At 46.5% G+C, this 16,788-nt stretch overlaps 1 protein-coding gene across 3 annotated transcripts in view; it reads left to right on the top strand.

Annotated features, from left to right (window-relative positions):
* Positions 1-2,366: 2,366 nt before the first annotated feature.
* The window catches only part of PRTFDC1 (phosphoribosyl transferase domain containing 1), a 50,566-nt gene continuing 36,144 nt past the window's right edge, over positions 2,367-16,788 (top strand). The window contains exons 1-3 of one of the 3 annotated variants that reach the window (XM_044293881.1): positions 2,367-2,473; positions 7,316-7,395; positions 9,707-9,813. In XM_044293881.1, coding sequence (XP_044149816.1) covers positions 7,345-7,395; positions 9,707-9,813 — 158 coding nt within the window. In that variant the 5' untranslated portion in view covers positions 2,367-2,473; positions 7,316-7,344. Of the gene's footprint in view, positions 2,474-4,822; positions 4,843-5,075; positions 5,157-7,315; positions 7,396-9,706; positions 9,814-16,788 lie in introns of those variants that run through there. The other 2 variants (XM_044293883.1, XM_044293882.1) reach the window with 2 other exon arrangements.

Genomic DNA, 16,788 nt, shown 5'->3' with positions numbered 1-16,788 from the left:
GAGGGCTCCTTTAGGGTGCTGGGAAGGAGCAATGATGTGGCAGTGCAGGTAGACAATGCAAGGCAAACGGCATTTTCTGCACGCCGTTATACAACATACGGCGCCATGGTCTGCCCATACGGGTTCTGCACCGGGGATATCAATGGCGTATCACTATCCCTCTGCCCTCCCTCCAATCAAACTTATCACAGGTGATTTTTATTGTTTATTCATTAAAGATGTATTTATATTGGACGCCTACACCCCAATACGTTGACCTCTGAGGAAGCCAGCACTGTCTGGCGATATGCGTGGGGCACATGCACCTGCATACCATGTCCGCCGTCTTGTGCAATTGATAAGTATTGTGTATTACTTGATGCCTTATTCACTTACTGTACATTTTGTCTGGCGGCTTATATGTGTTCCCATTTGGAACTTGAATGTTGCAGGTACAGTCCTGATCAAAAGTTTAGGACCACTTGAAAAATGGCAAAAAATCCTATTTAGCATGGCTGGATCTCAACAAGGTTCAACATGCAACAAGAAGAAATAAGAGTGAGACAAAACATTTTTTGAGCATTCAATTTAATGAAAACAACGAATAAACTGAAACAGGCTGTTTTTCAGCTGATCAAAAGAAGGCCATCTACTGTCTGGAACTGTTGTCCATTTTTGTAAACTTCCCTTGCCATCCATCCCCAAAGGTTCTCAATTGTTTTTTTGTTTTTGAAGCCCTTCAGTCTCAGATGCCGTCTGATGGTTATGGGGCTGCAGTCAGCACCAGTAAGGGCCTTAATTTGGATCGAGGATCGTCCAGTGTCTTGACGGACAGCCAATTGGATCCTCCGGCTCAGTGCTGATGAAATTTTTTTGGGTCTTCCACTTGACTTTTTTGTTCCATAACCCTCAGGATCATTTAAGAAATTCCAAATGACTGTCTTACTGCGTCCCACCTCAGCAGCGATGACGCGCTGTGAGAGACCCTGCTTATGCAGTTCAACAACCCGACCCCGTTCAAAAAGAGAGAGTTTTTTTGCCTTTGCCATCACAACGTGTGACTACCTGACAGAAAATGACACTAAATCCACATCTTTGCACAGATTTGGCTTTTTAAAGGCATGTGGTCCTAAACTTTTGATCAGCTGAAAAACAGCCTATTTCAGTTTATTCGTTGTTTTCATTAAATTGAATGCTCAAAAAATGTTTTGTCTCACTCTTATTTCTTCTTGTTGCATGTTGGAGCTCTACTTAGAACCTTGTTAAGATCCAGCCATGCTAATTATGATTTTTTGCCATTTTTCAAGTGTTCTTAAACTTTTGATCAGGACTGTATGTGTGGTGGACATATTTGTAGTCCACACACAATAATGTAAGTTGTATACAATGATTTTAACCTTTTTGGGATTTTGTGTTCTTTGAATAAATTACTACTTTTATATAAGGCTGTCAGGAGTTAATCTAAAAAATTTAAAATACCTTATCTATTTGCTTGTGAAGAGTCTGCGGCAGCCATCTTGATTGAAGATCCAAAATCTTGCGCAGTGCATGATGACGCCATCACACTGGTCGGAGTGGTGACGTCATACGTCACCGCACACCAGATTTTGTGCGGTATCTTCAACCAAGATAGCAGCAGCGGACTCTTCTTCTTTCAAATGGATGAGATGAGTATGATTTTTTTTTACCGCCATTTTAGGGAAAACTGATTAGTTAACACGAAGCATGAGGAAATTCAGCTTCACGGAAAATCAAATTTTCCATGAAATTCGGATCGAGGTCCACTTCGTGAATGTCTATTTGTTCAACACTAGGTACCTTCACTGGCCTTTTGTCCATGCTCTGTTCCTTGAAAAGTGCCCTCAACCTTCTGTAAAGTTCAATGTTTATCCCCCTCACAGACAGGTACTTGCTGCAGTCACTTTTCTGGCTGATTTAGGTCTACAGGGCTGGTGTATCTCAGTCTGCTGCGTCTATCTGCAGCTTCCACTGCAGATATTGATTATGGCTCCTTACTCATCAGCTTCTACTCACAGACTGACTGTGGTTCCCAGATCAGAAGGGTGGGATCAGCCTACACCTAGCAAGTTCATCTAGGGAGGAAAAATTAACCCTCTCTCCCATATACAGCTCTTGGGATCACAGATATGCCAACAGCAATACATTAACCCCCTTTAGCAGTGAACCACCGGATCACTGCACACGTATGGCCAGCTACAGTGACATTTCAACATCTTCTATATCTCTCTGTTGTTACTTGAATTCCCACTTTCCTAAACTGCTTGTCCAAATAGGATTCATTCTATGTAGTCTTTCTTTCTCACATGGCTTGAATTACGCAAGTCATGTGTTCCGCATTCCGTTCTGGGAATGAATGGGTTATTACTTGAATGCCAGCAAATTGCAGAGAAACTCCTTCTCCCAGTTCAGGTCTCAGCCTTCCCCATATCTCCTTCTCCCTTTTAGTGCTCTACAGACAGGAAGGGAAGTTAAGGTGAGCTGGGGTTTGAGGGGTCTGCAAATGGTTAGGGGGGGGACCATAGATGACAAGGGGGCTTTTAAGGATGGCAGGGAGAAGTTTACTTGACTTATTTTGGTGGCTTATCGTGTTTGAGAGTTGGAAGAAGTTGTGATGATTCATGAGATGAGTGCACATGCATATGTGTGGCCAGGATTTATGAGTATGATCTGTTTAGGATTACTGAGCGCTGTAGTAAGTAAGGGGAAGTCAGTAAATATTAATTATAGATGTCCCTGGGATGATTAGAAGTGAGTGCATGCAGAATACGGCTAAATTATTAATGCATTTTATTTGTTTTACTATAATAGGTGACATGTGAGTTAGGCCTCTTGCACACGAACGTATGCCCTCAGACATATGTCCTGGAGCGGCATTGATCGTTCGCACGGGAGTACACAGCATCATAGATTACAATGAAGCTGTGCACGTCGAGCCGCCCGCGGGACTATTGTCCCGCACTCGACATATGAGTGTGGAACAATAGTCCCGCAGGCGGCCCGACGTGACCAGCATCATTGTAATCTATGATGCTGTGTACTCCCGTGCGAACGATCAATGTCACTCCGGAACATATGGCTCGCTCACGACTGCATGTCTTGGAGGGCATTCGTTCATGTGCAAGAGGCCCAACTAAAATATTGAGATCTCAAACGTTCAATGATCAATACGTATCTCTATCGTATATATTCATGACTGGTCAATTCTGCATCTTCTGGATTATCACACCTTATGATCACGATACATAACAGTGAGATATGGGTGTCAGACCTTGTGCACGTGGCTTGAAGGTTATATGGTGGCACACAGAGTGCAGCACTTAGGAGCACTTACACATAGGGGGTCATCTAATAAGACAAGCTTTTTAACGCCAGTCTTAGATTCTCCCCTACGCTGCAGTAAGATTCAGATAATTTATAAACACCCGTGCGCCTGGAAAGAAAAAACATTCTGCTCACTGATTTTTTGTTGTTGCCAGAAACAGGCATAAATGTTAGTAAATTTGCCGGAATCCAGGTCCCAGTCCCTACCTGGCCCCCTCCACTCCCAAAGTGGCAAATCCTGCGCAAAAACGTTAAAAAGTCGCAAAAAGGGGTTATGCAACTTTTTTTAAGCCAAAAAGTGGTGAGGTGCATTTAGTAAATTTACTAACTTTTATTTACTTTTGGCATAAAAAAAGTTGCATGGCTCCTTGTTTGTGACTTTTTAAATACCCATGCGACAACTCTTGCTGCATAGGCATTTTGTGCCGACCTCGCCACTGGGGAGTGGTGGGGCCGGGGCCAGACCATCAGCCCTGGCAAATTTACAAATGTTTACTATCTATTTTTAATGGCCACTTTGCATCGGGTTTTTAACACCCATTAAAAAAAAATATGGATTTCATAGGCTTTTTTTTAACCCTTTTAGTGCCCTCAGTATATAACATCTCCCAGTATAAATAATGTCCCCCAGTCTAGATAATGCCCCCATAGTGCCTCCCAGTCTAGATAATGCCCCCATAGTGCCTCCTAGTCTAGATAATGCCCCCATAGTGCCTCCCAGTCTAGATAATGGCCCCCTTTGTGCCCATAGTATTATAAAATGCCTCCTTTGTGGCCCCAGTATTAAGGGCAGACAAAATAATAATAATACCCCAACCACTTGTACACTCGTTCCTCACTGCAGGTAGTAGGACCTGCTGCCAGAGTGATCATGTGATGTCATTGTGTTGGAAGTGCAGGTCCTGCTGTTTGCAGTGAGGAGTGAGTGTTTTGGCACGTGCAAGTAGTTGGGGTATTATTATTTATTTTTGTATTTTAACCCCTGAAAGGCCCTTTCTTTTAACGTCAGTTAGATGGGTGCCCTTCATGATTTCAATTTGACTCTGTCTGGCCATGAAACAGGACAAAAAATAGGACATGTCATATGATTTGATGGCTGCTATTCACTGGCATCATGTGTCCATTTTTTCACGTTTGTGTAGCTACATCCTTCTGCCCTGATTTTAATTTTCTAGATATAGGCCGAGGAGAGCTAAGACTGATAGCGCAGGTTCCCATCTGAAGAGGGCACTACGTCACTGGCAGATGGGTTCACACACTTTGATCAAAACGTGGGCAAAGAAGCTACACAGCGATCTCGGCTGCAACACCCTGTCGTATGACCAAAGATCACTGTGTAGCAGTGGAGCCATTGACCTAAATGGGGTTGCAGCACGATTCACAAGCTGCTTGACTATATTCAGAATTCCCATGGTGGTGAATAGAGAGGTGGCTGTGATGGTTTGTTCTCCATTCACTTAGGGCCCCGGTCCCAGAGGTCGAACCTATACCTATCCAGAGATGCACCACCTATGAGGCAAGGTGAGACGATCGCCTCAGGCAGCAACAGGTAGGGGCAAGAGGGGGGCAGTGGAAGGGCCATGGGCAATGAGCGCTTTCATTGTGTCAAAGAGGTTAGGTTAAGAAATTGGCATTGTCAGGGGACCGGGTTTCAAAGGCTAGGTGCACCACTGTACCTATCGGATATTTATGCATATTCTATGAATATTTCATAAATATCCCAGATGGGAATACTTTTTTTTACAGGTATGACGATAACAAGATGAAGTCCAATCAAATGAGGCACATGGAACCCCTGTTCTCGTGATCGGTGACTCTGCTCGATTAGTCTCTAGGTGGGATGAGATGTTGCCCTTGTGTTAGTTACTTGTCACACTTCGGTGTGGGAGGGATACACCACACCGAGCATAAGAAAGGAAGGGAGAAACAGGGAATCAGACCTGAGAACTAGGAAAATAAGAAGGACACCTCCTAGTGAAAACGCAAAAACACAAATGCAATCGCACTCTGCAACCAGCACTCTGCCCTGCCTCTATGCTGGATGTTGAATGAGGCATTGGTGTACATTTTGGCCAAAGCGTAATAAGCCACTCACCACGTTAAGGTCGCCTCCATGAGTGATCCCTAAAACTAGTTCCTACCTGTTATGGGCCATGACAGCCACACAAAGTCCAGAGAGCGCAGGTACAGCATGCACGCCAAGCACACTCTGCTTTTAACCCCGTCTGGTGCCATTACAACTTTCATCGGATCCAGGGATGCAAGTACCAATATGCATGCTGAGCCCACTATATACTCCTCCTGGAGCCAAATGGCTACTGGTAGGTGCTATATAAGCAGACTCAGTTTTATACTGACTGCGCTCCCTGGACTTTGTGTGGCTGTTATGGCCCATAACAGGTAGGAACTAGTGTTAGGGACCACTCATGGAGGCGACCTTGATGTGGTGAGTGGCTTATTATGCTTTGGCCAAAATGTACACCAATGCCTCATTCAACATCCAGCATAGAGGCAGGGAAGAGTGCTGGTTGCAGAGTGCTGGTTGCAGAGTGTGATTGCATTTGTGTTTTTGCATTTGTATCTGTATTTTGCCATAATAATGTGCACCTGCATACAGGGTTGTGCTGGCTGAACCCCCCCCCCACATTTGTCTCTTTGTAGTATATATCGGAGGCGTGGCGATCTCCAAGCAGTCATGCACACCTGACCAGTTAGTCTGCCCTGGAGGCTGGTTTTAAAGTCAGTATAAAACTGAGTCTGCTTATATAGCACCTACCAGTAGCCATTTGGCTCCAGGAGAAGTATATAGTGGGCTCAGCAGGCATGTTGGTACTTGCATCCCTGGATCCAATGAAAGCTGTAATGGCACCAGACGGGGTTAAAAGCAGAGTTTGCCTGGCGTGCATGCTGTACCTGCGCTCCCTGGACTTTGTGTGGCTATCATGGCCCATAAGAGGTAGGAACTAGTGTTAGGGACCACTCATGGAGGCGACCTTGACATGGTGAGTGGCTTATTACGCTTTGGCCAAAATGTACACCAATGCCTCATTCAACATCCAGCATAGAGGCAGGGCAGAGTGCTGGTTGCAGAGTGCGATTGCATTTGTGTTTTTGCGTTTGTATCTGTATTTCGCCATAGCAATGTGCACCTGCATACAGGGTTGTGCTGGCTGAACCCCCCACATTTTCCTCCTAGTAAAACCCTAGCAAAGATCCTGTCTGACTACTAGTATGAACAGACCCCAGAGGTAGGTGTGTTCATACACAGGAATACCTAGAGTCCTATCAAGCCCTATAGGACCCTGGTACTAATGGCAGGGACGAGACTACCTGTTCCTCTAAATAGAAGGACGAACAGGAGTCTCCCTCAGGCCTAATACAAACAATAGGGAAAAGCAACACACAGAACCCAAACAAAATACAAGAAGGGAAAGGAAAGACTTAACTTCAAAGGAGGCTATGGAAGCACCAGGAACTCCGCCGAGATCCACACACCAGCAATACACAACTGAATCTATAAACCGCACAGCATAGTGGGAGAAGCAGCAATAAATAAGGAAGGTTAAATGACCACATTAGCAACACCTGGAGGCAATGGGTGTGGCCATTACCAGAAACAACACAGGCGTCTATTGGTCCTCAGGGAAAACCTGTCGGATCAAACCACGTGTTGCCAGTCTCACCACTCTCCTACCACCTGTCGCGGGAACGTCCGTGACATTACTGGAATAAAGAAGTGTCTTCAGGGTGATTCTGGCCCCTAGCAGCTTCAGACGGCTCCACTACTGTTAATAGTATATTTAATTTTCTTTCATGTGGAGCTGAGCAGTAACTTGATATAAAGATCTTTCTGTAAAGCACAAAACACAGTAGTTTGCTTGTCCCAACAAACAGCATCGTAGCAAAGCAAACAAGTGGTGTCAGGACTTAAAGGATAGATTGTTTGCTCGTTTTACTAACCTGCCAAAGATCATTGTGTTCTCTCCGCCTGCAGGGTTCTCAGGAGTTCCTGCTTTTGAATAAATGGATGGCAACATTTCCCAGCTCTCCCATAGCCCAGGCCATGGAATGGTGGTGAGTAAAATGGACACGTCATTTCAAGGTTTGGATGGAATAGGAATGGAATCTGTTATCATAAACTATTATATAGTTATACAAAATTACTAAAAAGCAAAACAGAAAAAAATATCTTGCACTGAGAGTCACATACACATAATGTGGTTACAGCTGCTTGTATTTCTTTTACAGTATTTATCTATATGGAAATAATCAGGACCAGGTGATTTTCCGTTCCTACATTTCCGCCTTCCCAGAGCCATAACTTTTTATTTACCTGTATTTTTCGCCCTATAAGACGCACCGGCCCATAAGTCCCACCTAGGTTTTAGAGGAGGACAATAAGAAAATGTTTTTTCATTAGACATCAGATTAGAGCACCAATCAGACTCCTAATGCTAATCAGACCTCAGGTCACAGCCCCAATCAGAAACCCAATATTAAAAGGACTCTCAATCAGACCCCCAGTGTTAATAAGACCCCAAAAAGACCTCAGCTCAGACCCACCATCAGACCTCAGCTCAGACCCCCAATGTGAATGACCCCGAATGAGACCACAGATCAGCCCCTAATGCCTCAGATGACCCATCTGATTTAGATCAGCCCCCATGCCTCAGATCAGCGCCACCCTCACATCAGCCCCCTGATCCGGACGCCGCCGCTCCTCATTTCCATCGCTCCTTCTGCTCTTCCTGCCATCTTATGGGACGAAATAGCCATTATTGTTCACATAGCCATTAGAGATAAGCAAATTTTATTGTTATGTTATGAAATTTGTTCACGCTTTGTTTGGTGGTGGAGGTCTCCTCTGCATAACGGAAACGGGACGGATCCGTTTTGCAGCCCATAGACTTCTATTATGATGGAATGAATAACGGAATGCCTCTAAAGGCATTCCGTTATGCATTCCGTCATAGAATTGCGTTATGGTCCGTGGTAACGGAATCCATAACGCAGTTCTGCTTTTACCACCAAACGAAGCTTGAACGAATTTCAAAATATGAAATTCGCTCATCTCTAATAGCCATATAGGGGGGTTGTTTTTTGCGGGACAACTTGTATTTTCTAATGGCACCATTTAATACTGCATAGGACGTAATGGGAAGCTGGGGAGAAAAATTCCAAATAGAGTGGAATTGGGGAAAAAATGCAATTCCTCCACAATTTTATGGGGTTTGTTTTAATGGTGTTTCCTAAGCGGTAACACTGTCCTGTTTCCTTCATTCTATGGGTCAGTACGATATACCACATTTGTATAGCTTCTCTTGTATTTTTAATATTTAAAGACTTTTTGAGAAAATTTTTTTTTTTGCTTTGCATGGCCATATTCTAATCCTCATAACCTTTTTAAATTTACATCTATGGAGCTATGTGAGGACTCACTTTTTGCGGAGCAATCTGCAGTTTTTATTAATAGCATTTTGGAGTCTGTGTGTCTTTTTGATCTTTTTATTCAATTTTTTTTTTGGGGAGGTGAAGCCATGAAAAACCGACAAATCAGCCATTTAGATTTTTTTTCCATGACCGCTCTCACCATACAATATGAATACATTTATGCTGTCTATGTAACTGCTGCGCCCTCTCCACTTTTATTTACAGGACCAGGCAATGGAAACATGATCACACCTGGCCCCGTCAATCAAAGTGCAGAAGGCGCAGCAGTTGCAGAGAGAGCAGAGCCTCTAGGAGTAATGTCAATGCCCCGTTGCTCCTAGAGGCTAATTTGCATTAAAACATCCTTTTTCTCAGCAATGCGGACACATATGAACATGGGGCCAACACAGATGTCTTCAGCTGCCAAGTGCACATGGAACAGGTCAGCCGGTGTCATAGGGACAAGTCTGCTGACAGATGCCCTTTAAGTACCTGACAACTAGATATTTGCATTACGGCTACACAGAGTTGTCAGACAACAGGCACATGTATGGGCAGCTCTCATGTGACTATCCCACCACAAAATTTCACAAGTTATTCTTCTTTTTAGGGCTCATGCACACAACCGTTGGATATTTTGCGATCCGAAAATTGCAAATCCACAGAACACAGATACCGGCCATGTGCATTCCGCATTTTGCGGAACTGAACGGCCGGCCCCTGGTAGAACAGTCCTATCCTTGTCTGCAATGTGGACAATAATAGGACACGTTCTATTTTTTTCCAGCACGGCGAACATACGGACACAGAATGCACACAGAGTCATTTCCGTTTTTGTGTTCCGATTGAAGTGAATAGTTCCGCATATGTCCCACAAAAAAGACGGAATGGACACGGGAAAAAAATACGTTCGCGTGCATGAGCCCTTAACGTCATAGATATTTTTACTTTGTAGATTTCTGACAACTGGACTGGATATAACCTGGATGTGTTCAGCCTGCCCAACCACTACTGCGAGGATCTAGAATGCGTCTTCATACCACATGGAGTCATAGTTGACAGGTATTTCCAGTACTGAGTTTCAGTATTTATAGATTTACCCAGTGTATGACATTTTCGGAAGAAATTTGTAAAAATGACACTTTGACCATGTGATAGTATAAAAACAATAATAACTGAAAGGGTTTAACCCATTGGGGACATTTATGGCGTATTGCTAGGATATGCAGTAAATGTCTGATAGGTGTGAGTCCCACCTCTGGGACCAGTTCCTATTTCAAGAACGGTACCACATAGTGAAGGAGAGCACATCGCACATGCACAGCCACCCCTCTATTCACCGATATGGGACTTTAGAAAATAGCCTAGCCAGCACGGCTATTTCTGGTAGTCTCATTGTAGTAAATGGAGGGATAACCACTCATGCGCAGCTTGCTTTTCATTCATGTTGGGGTCCCGTTCTTAAAATAGGAAAAGGTCCCTGTACCACTTTGAAGTAATATGTAACCAAAATTTTAAAAAAGCCTAAGGGTACTTTCACACTAGCGGTTTTCTTTTCCGGCGCCGAGTTACGTCCTAGGGGCTCAAATCCGGAAAAGAACTGATCAGTTTTATCCTAATGCATTCTGAATGGAGAGCAATCCGTTCAGGATGCATCAGGATTAGAGTTGAGCGGACACCTGGATGTTCGGGTTCGAGAAGTTCGGCCGAACTTCCCGAAAATGTTAGGGTTCGGGATCCGAACCCGATCCGAACTTCATCCCGAACCCGAACCCCATTGAAGTCAATGGGGACCCGAACTTTTCGGCACTAAAAAGGCTGTAAAACAGCCCAGGAAAGGGCTAGAGGGCTGCAAAAGGCAGCAACATGTAGGTAAATCCCCTGCAAACAAATGTGGATAGGGAAATGAATTAAAATAAAAATTAAATAAATAAAAATTAACCAAAATCAATTGGAGAGAGGTCCCATAGCAGAGAATCAGGCTTCACGTCACCCACCACTGGAACAGTCCATTTTCATAAATTTAGGCCCAGCACACAGGCAGAGGAGAGAGGTCCCGTAACAGACAATCTGGCTTCATGTCAGCAGAGAATCAGTCTTCATATCATAGCAGAGAATCAGGCTTCACGTCAGCCACCACTGCAACAGTCCATTGTCATATATTTAGGCCCAGCACCCAGGCAGAGGAAAGAGGTCCCTTAACAGAGAATCTGGCTTCATGTCAGCAGAGAATCAGTCTGCATGTCATAGCAGAGAATCAGGCTTCACGTCACCCACCACTGTAACAGTCCATTTTCATAAATTTAGGCCCAGCACCCAGGCAGAGGAGAGAGGTCCCATAACAGACAATCTGGCTTCATGTCGGCAGAGAATCAGTCTGCATGTCATAGCAGAGAATCAGGCTTCACGTCACCCAACATTGGAACAGTCCATTAGCATATATTTAGGCCCCGGCACCCAGACAGAGGAGAGGTTCATTCAACTTTGGGTAGCCTCGCAATATAATGGCAAAATGAAAATAAAAATAGGATTGAATGAGGAAGTGCCCTGGAGTCCAATAATATATGGTTAAGGGGAGGTAGTTAATGTCTAATCTGCACAAGGGATGGACAGGTCCTGTGGGATCCATGCCTGGTTCATTTTTATGAACGTCAGCTTGTCCACATTGGCTGTAGACAGGCGGCTGCGTTTGTCTGTAATGACGCCCCCTGCCGTGCTGAATACACGTTCAGACAAAACGCTGGCCGCCGGGCAGGCCAGCACCTCCAAGGCATAAAAGGCTAGCTCTGGCCACGTGGACAATTTAGAGACCCAGAAGTTGAATGGGGCCGAACCATCAGTCAGTACGTGGAGGGGTGTGCACACGTACTGTTCCACCATGTTAGTGAAATGTTGCCTCCTGCTAACACGTTGCGTATCAGGTGGTGGTGCAGTTAGCTGTGGCGTGTTGACAAAAGTGTTCCACATCTCTGCCATGCTAACCCTGCCCTCAGAGGAGCTGGCCGTGACACAGCTGCCTTGGCGACCTCTTGCTCCTCCTCTGCCTTGGCCTTGGGCTTCCACTTGTTCCCCTGTCACATTTGGGAATGCTCTCAGTAGCGCGTCTACCAACGTGCGCTTGTACTCGCGCATCTTCTTATCACGCTCCAGTGCAGGAAGTAAGGTGGGCACATTGTCTTTGTACCGTGGATCCAGCAGGGTGGCAACCCAGTAGTCCGCACACGTTAAAATGTGGGCAACTCTGCTGTCGTTGCGCAGGCACTGCAGCATGTAGTCGCTCATGTGTGCCAGGCTGCCCAGGGGTAAGGACAAGCTGTCCTCTGTGGGAGGCGTATCGTCATCGTCCTGCCTTTCCCCCCAGCCACGCACCAATGATGGGCCCGAGCTGCGTTGGGTGCCACCCCGCTGTGACCATGCTTCATCCTCATCCTCCTCCATCTCCTCCTCATCCTCGTCCTCCTCGTCCTCCAGTAGTGGGCCCTGGCTGGCCACATTTGTACCTGGCCTCTGCTGTTGAAATAAACCTCCCTCTGAGTCACTTCGAAGAGACTGGCCTGAAAAGTGCTAAAAATGACCCCTCTTCCTCCTCCTCCTCCTCCTCCTCCTGGGCCACCTCCTCTTCCATCATCGCCCTAAGTGTTTTCTCAAGGAGACATAGAAGTGGTATTGTAACGCTGATAACGGCGTCATCGCCACTGGCCATGTTGGTGGAGTACTCGAAACAGCGCAACAGGGCACACAGGTCTCGCATGGAGGCCCAGTCATTGGTGGTGAAGTGGTGCTGTTCCGTAGTGCGACTGACCCGTGCGTGCTGCAGCTGAAACTCCACTATGGCCTGCTGCTGCTCGCACAGTCTGTCCAGCATGTGCAAGGTGGAGTTCCACCTGGTGGGCACGTCGCATATGAGGCGGTGAGCGGGAAGGCCGAAGTTACGCTGTAGCGCAGACAGGCGAGCAGCGGCAGGATGTGAACGCCGGAAGTGCGCACAGACGGCCCGCACTTTATGCAGCAGCTCTGACATGTCGGGGTAGTTGTGAATGAACTTCTGCACCACCAAATTCAGCACATGCGCCAAGCAAGGGATGTGCGTCAAACCGGCTAGTCCCAGAGCTGCAACGAGATTTCGCCCTATTATCGCACACCACCAGGCCGGGCTTGAGGCTCACCGGCAGCAACCACTCGTCGGTCTGTTGTTCTATACCCCGCCACAACTCCTGTGCGGTGTGGGGCCTGTCCCCCAAACATATGAGTTTCAGAATGGCCTGCTGACGTTTACCCCGGGCTGTGCTGAAGTTGGTGGTGAAGGTGTGTGGCTGACTGGATGAGCAGGTGGAAGAAGAGGAGGAGGAAGCTGAGTAGGAGGAGGTGGCAACAGGAGGCAAAGAATGTTGCCCTGCGATCCTTGGCGGCGGAAGGACGTGCGCCAAACAGCTCTCCGCCTGGGGCCCAGCTGCCACTACATTTACCCAGTGTGCAGTTAGGGAGATATAGCGTCCCTGGCCGTGCTTACTGGTCCACGTATCTGTGGTTAGGTGGACCTTGCCACAGATGGCGTTGCGCAGTGCACACTTGATTTTATTGGATACTTGGTTGTGCAGGGAAGGCACGGCTCTCTTGGAGAAGTAGTGGCGGCTGGGAACAACATACTGTGGGACAGCAAGCGACATGAGCTGTTTGAAGCTGTCTGTGTCCACCAGCCTAAATGACAGCATTTCATAGGCCAGTAGTTTAGAAATGCTGGCATTCAGGGCCAGGGATCGAGGGTGGCTAGGTGGGAATTTACGCTTTCTCTCAAATGTTTGTGAGATGGAGATCTGAACGCTGCCGTGTGACATGGTTGAGATGCTTGGTGACGGAGGTGGTGGTGGTGTTGGTGGTACATCCCCTGTTTGCTGGGCGGCAGGTGCCAACGTTCCTCCAGAGGCGGAGGAAGAGGCCGAGGCGGCAGCAGCAGAAGAGGCCGAGGCGGCAGCAGCAGAAGAGGCCGAGGCGGCAGCAGCAGAAGAGGTAGCAGGGGGAGCCTGAGTGACTTCCTTGGTTTTAAGGTGTTTACTCCACTGCAGTTCATGCTTTGCATGCAGGTGCCTGGTCATGCAGGTTGTGCTAAGGTTCAGAACGTTAATGCCTCGCTTCAGGCTCTGATGGCACAGCGTGCAAACCACTCGGGTCTTGTCGTCAGCACATTGTTTGAAGAAGTGCCATGCCAGGGAACTCCTTGAAGCTGCCTTTGGGGTCCTCGGTCCAAGATGGCGGCGGTCAGTAGCAGGCGGAGTCTCTTGGCGGCGGGTGTTCTGCTTTTGCCCACTGCTCCCTCTTTTGCTACGCTGTTGGCTCGGTCTCACCACTGACTCTTCCTCGGAACTGTGAAAGTCAGTGGCACGACATTCATTCCATGTGGGGTCTAGGACCTCATCGTCCCCTGCATCGTCTTCCACCCAGTCTTGATCCCTGACCTCCTGTTCAGTCTGCACACTGCAGAAAGACGCAGCAGTTGGCACCTGTGTTTCGTCATCATCAGAGTCATGCTGAGGTGGTATTCCCATGTCCTCATCATCAGGAAACATAAGTGGTTGTGCGTCAGTGCATTCTATGTCTTTCACCGCTGGGGAAGGGCTAGGTGGATGCCCTTGGGAAACCCTGCCAGCGGAGTCTTCAAACAGCATAAGAGACTCCTGCATAACTTGAGGCTGAGACAGTTTCCCTGGTATGCATGGGGGTGATGTGACAGACTGATGGGGTTGGTTTTCAGGCGGCATCTGTGCGCTTTCTGCAGAAGACTGGGTGGGAGATAATGTGAACGTGCTGGATCCACTGTCGGCCACCCAATTGACTAATGCCTGTACCTGCTCAGGCCTTACCATCCTTAGAACGGCATTGGGCCCCACCATATATCGCTGTAAATTCTGGCAGCTACTGGGACCTGAGGTAGTTGGTACACTAGGACGTGTGGATGTGGCAGAACGGCCACGTCCTCTCCCAGCACCAGAGGGTCCACTAACACCACCACGACCATGTCCGCGTCCCTTACTAGATGTTTTCCTCATTGTTATCGTTCACCACAACAACAAAAATATTATTTGGCCCAATGTATTGTATTCAAATTCAGCGGGATATAAATTTGAGGCCTAGTATTTAGGCGCTGGGTGACAGGTATGGGTTTACTGACAGAATTAGACTTGGAAATGCACAGTAGCGGGTGTGTGAAGTTATTCTGAATGTCCCTATGTGCACCTTCAATATGATCTACCCTTTTAGGGATAGATTTCAAATAGCTCTGATACAGCAGAAACCACTAAATTTTTTAATTGCTAAATTGGGAATTGTATTTCAACCCAGAACAAGAAATGTGCTTGAACGGACACTAAATAACTCGCCCAGCTACAGCACTAACGACAGATTTAGCTGGATATAAATTTGAGGCCTAGTATTTAGGCGCTGGGTGACAGGTATGGGTTTACTGACAGAATTAGACTTGGAAATGCACAGTAGCGGGTGTGTGTGAAGTTATTCTGAATGACCCTATGTGCACCTTGAATATTATATACCCTTTTAGGGATAGATTTCAAATAGCTCTGATACAGCAGAAACCACTAAATTAGGAAATTGCTAAATTGGGAATTGTATTTCAACCCAGAACAAAAAATGTGCTTTGACGGACACTAAATAACTTGCCCAGCCACAACAGTACAGCAGTAACGACAGATTTAGCGGGATATAAATTTGAGGCCTAGTATTTAGGCGCTTGGTGACAGTTTTAGATTTTCTGACAGAATTAGACTGGGATATGGCCAAAAAATAACCACACTATTGCTGGTTAAATGCACTTGGTGTGATAGCTTGACCAACCACACTACTGAGGGTTAAATGCACTTGGTGACGGGCGCAGCTTGCCCCTGATGTAGTATATGGCCAAAAAATAAACAGACTATTGCTGGTTAAATGCACTTGGTGTGACAGCTTCACCCTGATGTAGGCTTTAGCCAAAAAACAACCACACCATTGAGGGTTAAATGCACTTGGTCGCAGCTTGTGCTGGCGCACCACAAGACACAAAATGGCCGCCGATCACCCCAGAAAAAAGTGACTGACAAACGGTCTGGGCAGCCTAAAAACAGTGAGCAATTGAGTATCAGCAGCTCAATGACCCACAGCTGCAGATCGATCAATAATCAAGTCCTTTGGAGGAGTTAATCTGCCTAATCTCGCCCTACTGTCGCAGCCGCAACCTCTCCCTACGCTAATCAGAGCAGAGTGACGGGCGGCGCTATGTGACTCCAGCTTAAATAGAGGCTGGGTCACATGGTGCTCTGGCCAATCACATCCATGCCAATAGTAGGCATGGCTGTGATGGCCTCTTGGGGCAAGTAGTATGACGCTTGTTGATTGGCTGCTTTGCAGCCTTTCAAAAAGCGCCAAGAAAGCGTCACAAAAGCGCCAAGAAAGCGACGAACACCGAACCCGGACTTTTACGAAAATGTTCGGGTTCGGGTCCGTGTCACGGACACCCCAAAATTCGGTACGAACCCGAACTATACAGTCCGGGTTCGCTCATCCCTAATCAGGATGTCTTCAGTTCAGTCTTTTTGACTGATCAGGCTTTTCAGAAAACCGTAGCATGTTGTATTTTTATCTCCGGCCAAAAATCCTGAACACTTTGACTGAACGCCGGATCCGGTCTTTTTCCCATTGACTTGCATTAACGCCGGCGCCGTGTGTTCAGTCAAACAGGATCCGGCTTTTGCATGTTAAACCCGAAAAATGTGAAAAAAAAGTCCGTAAAAAGTCCATAAATGGCGGATCCGTTTTTTCCAAGGCAATTTTTCATTGTGATCAAAATCCTGATTAGGATTCAAATGTAATCCGTTTTCACACGTTTTTCCGGATCCGGCGGGCAGTTGAACGCCGGATTTAAACAACGCTAGTGTGAAAGTAGCCTTAGTCCTCCCTATGAATCAAGAGCTTGCAGAACCACCTTTAGCAGAAACAAGTTGAAATAGAGAAGATCATTTTCTGTATGACTTTATCTCTCACATCGTT

This window comes from Bufo gargarizans, chromosome 5 (genome assembly GCF_014858855.1).
Source record: "Bufo gargarizans isolate SCDJY-AF-19 chromosome 5, ASM1485885v1, whole genome shotgun sequence".
NCBI lineage: Eukaryota > Metazoa > Chordata > Amphibia > Anura > Bufonidae > Bufo > Bufo gargarizans.
Note: the sequence above shows the minus strand (reverse complement) of the source record. Positions and strands in the feature narration are given on the sequence as shown.